The 2,491-nt window shown below is 30.5% G+C and overlaps 1 protein-coding gene across 1 annotated transcript in view; it reads left to right on the top strand.

Annotated features, from left to right (window-relative positions):
* Nucleotides 1–248: 248 nt before the first annotated feature.
* The window catches only part of LOC107452943 (uncharacterized), a 37,875-nt gene continuing 35,632 nt past the window's right edge, over nucleotides 249–2,491 (top strand). Inside the window, exon 1 of the mRNA XM_071180320.1 lies at nucleotides 249–551. Within this exon, the coding sequence (XP_071036421.1) occupies nucleotides 337–551 (215 nt within the window). The 5' untranslated portion in view covers nucleotides 249–336. The remainder of the gene's footprint in view (nucleotides 552–2,491) is intronic.

The following is a 2,491-nucleotide window of genomic DNA, read 5'->3' as shown; positions in this document are numbered from 1 at the left end:
TTATGGAAATTTCCTGAGTGCAAAATGATTCTGATCATTATTAATTTAGAAAAATCTTAAAAAAAGTGAAGTGGAAGTGAAACTCGAATAACATTTCTACAAATCAGAGACTCGTATTCTAAAAATATTGCACTGTTGCATTAAATAATTCAATTTTCAGTAATCATAATTTTCCTATTATTAGTCAAGGAATATCGAAATATCATAATTGATTGTTTACTTGTTATCTCAGCAAACAGGTTTGCGAAGAGATAGTAAGCAACCTTTACACAATTTGTGATAAAAACAACTTATTCTTGTTACCAGACTAAAAATAGTTTCCACGCGTTTTGTGAAATGACGGGGACAGCTTTCTCATTTTTTGATATAATTCTGATTCTATTAATTTTAATTTCTGCATTTTATTTCTTTAATAAATATGTTGAGCAGCGCTATGTTAAACTTCCACCAGGACCAGTTGGACTACCATTGGTGGGATATTTGCCATTTCTGGGAGATTTGCCTTTTAAAGCATTCAAAGAACTCAGTTTAAAATATGGAAATATTTTTGGGTAAGTCATTGATTTTATATTATAAAATATCAAATCTCTTGTCTGGTGTTACTGATGAGTAGCGTGCAGGTAAGACCTGGATAACTTCTCTATTGAATGCCCTCGAAACAAGGAATATAATTTCTGAAATATCCTGTATCATTGGGAAAATACATAATTAAAAAAAGCTTAATCCCTATTTTATTAAAAAGAAACTTAACGCCACGGTAAAAGATAATTATCTCCAACAGTATAAACTTTATAATTTTTCCTCTTTAACTTAGAAAATATTTAAACTTTAAAATGTTTATTTCTCTCTATTAAGTCAACTCAACTTCGTAATACTTTTATTCAAAATCATATTAAATTTTCTTTAAAATGTATTCCTGGAGCCAAGCTTTTAATTGTAAAAAAGTGTAATTTAATAATCAAAATAAAAGTAATTGATTTAAACTTAATCAGCTCTTTAGTCAACTCAGTTTCGTAATACTTTTCTTTAAAAATCAGACTATATTTCCCTTAAAAATATTCACAATGGAAGACGAATCATGGATTAGAATACCCTTGCTATCGGGCTAACCGTGTACAGTTTCAGTGGTTTTTCCTCTCCTTGTAACTCAAGCGCGGATTAGTTCCCTCAAAAAGTCCTCCACGAAAGCTAGTTTATCCCAATGCTTGATCCAAGAGTTCCCTTATCTTCTGGATTGGGTTCAAAATTACAAAGATAAGGCTTAGGATATAAATCGGAATTAAAAATCATAAGATTTAATTTAAGAATATGATGAAAGGTGATGGGGTTTCTAAAACCGCCCTTCAACTACTATTTGCTTTCTGTAACAGTCCAACTTTTCTCAAAAGAGATTCATTAGATTTCGAAGGCGATTTTTTCTCTTGCTTAAATATTAATGTGGAATCTTGAATGGGTATACTTTGTTTACTAGAATTCCGTAAGCTATTATAATGAAAAGGATTGCAAAATTTATACTAAAGCTAGTAATTTTGGAGCACTTATTGATTTGAAAACCATATTGAGATTTCAAAAATCAACTGTTTATATGATCAAATCGCTGCTTCAAAACTAAAAAGACGCATCTGCAGGTATAATACATTTGCAGATCTGTCGTTTTAGTTTTAAACCAGCGAAATGAAGGTCATTTGTTTCCTCTCATTATAAATTTAATATTTTATTGCATTAAAGACTTTTTTTGTCTATATTTTGTGTGGACTTCGTAGTCTTGTCGAAGCTAGAATACCTAATTTTAAGATTCGGATATACAGTTCTTAAATTTTAAACAACTAGTTGTCGTTTGTAAACGCCCGAAACTACTAACGCAGTTAGTTCACTTCAGATAGCGAAACAATCTGAGCTTGATCTACTTGACTATCTGAAAAAATCTGAAAAAGAAATATAATTTCAGCAAACGATTTTTTACTGTGTTTTTGTTTGATATTATTCGCGATCGCAACGCTCGAGTACGCCGTCTAGCGGGAGCCTGTAAATATCGGACATTAATTTATCACGTTTTCATTTAGATCCATCAAAGTCATTGACTGAATCAGACGCCATTTTTTAGCAGCAAATAAGAAACAAAATTTCCCTAAGGAAAAGGCCGAAGAACTTGAAAAAAATCTACAGAATATTAGTAAATCTTTCAGAAACAGAACACGCCAAACATTTGAAGAAACATTGATCAATAATTTTTTATTTCTATTATCAACAAACTTACAACTGATGACTTCCGATTTCGGATACTGTTACAGATGTGTGTATTAAGGTGAAATGCATTTCTTCTGTTTAACAGTTTGAGCAAATTAAAGTGAAGTCAACATTGCTTTCGTCATTCCAGTGAATAAATATGAATTCAGAACATACAGAATTGTAATAGTTATAGCATATTCTTCTTCGTTATAGAATAGTATATATTTCTGTATCCATATAATTCGGAAAACAACAATAAAAA

The sequence above is a fragment of the Parasteatoda tepidariorum genome, chromosome 4, assembly GCF_043381705.1.
Source record: "Parasteatoda tepidariorum isolate YZ-2023 chromosome 4, CAS_Ptep_4.0, whole genome shotgun sequence".
In the NCBI taxonomy this organism is placed as follows: domain Eukaryota; kingdom Metazoa; phylum Arthropoda; class Arachnida; order Araneae; family Theridiidae; genus Parasteatoda; species Parasteatoda tepidariorum.
This window is presented reverse-complemented; position numbering and strand designations above follow the sequence as displayed.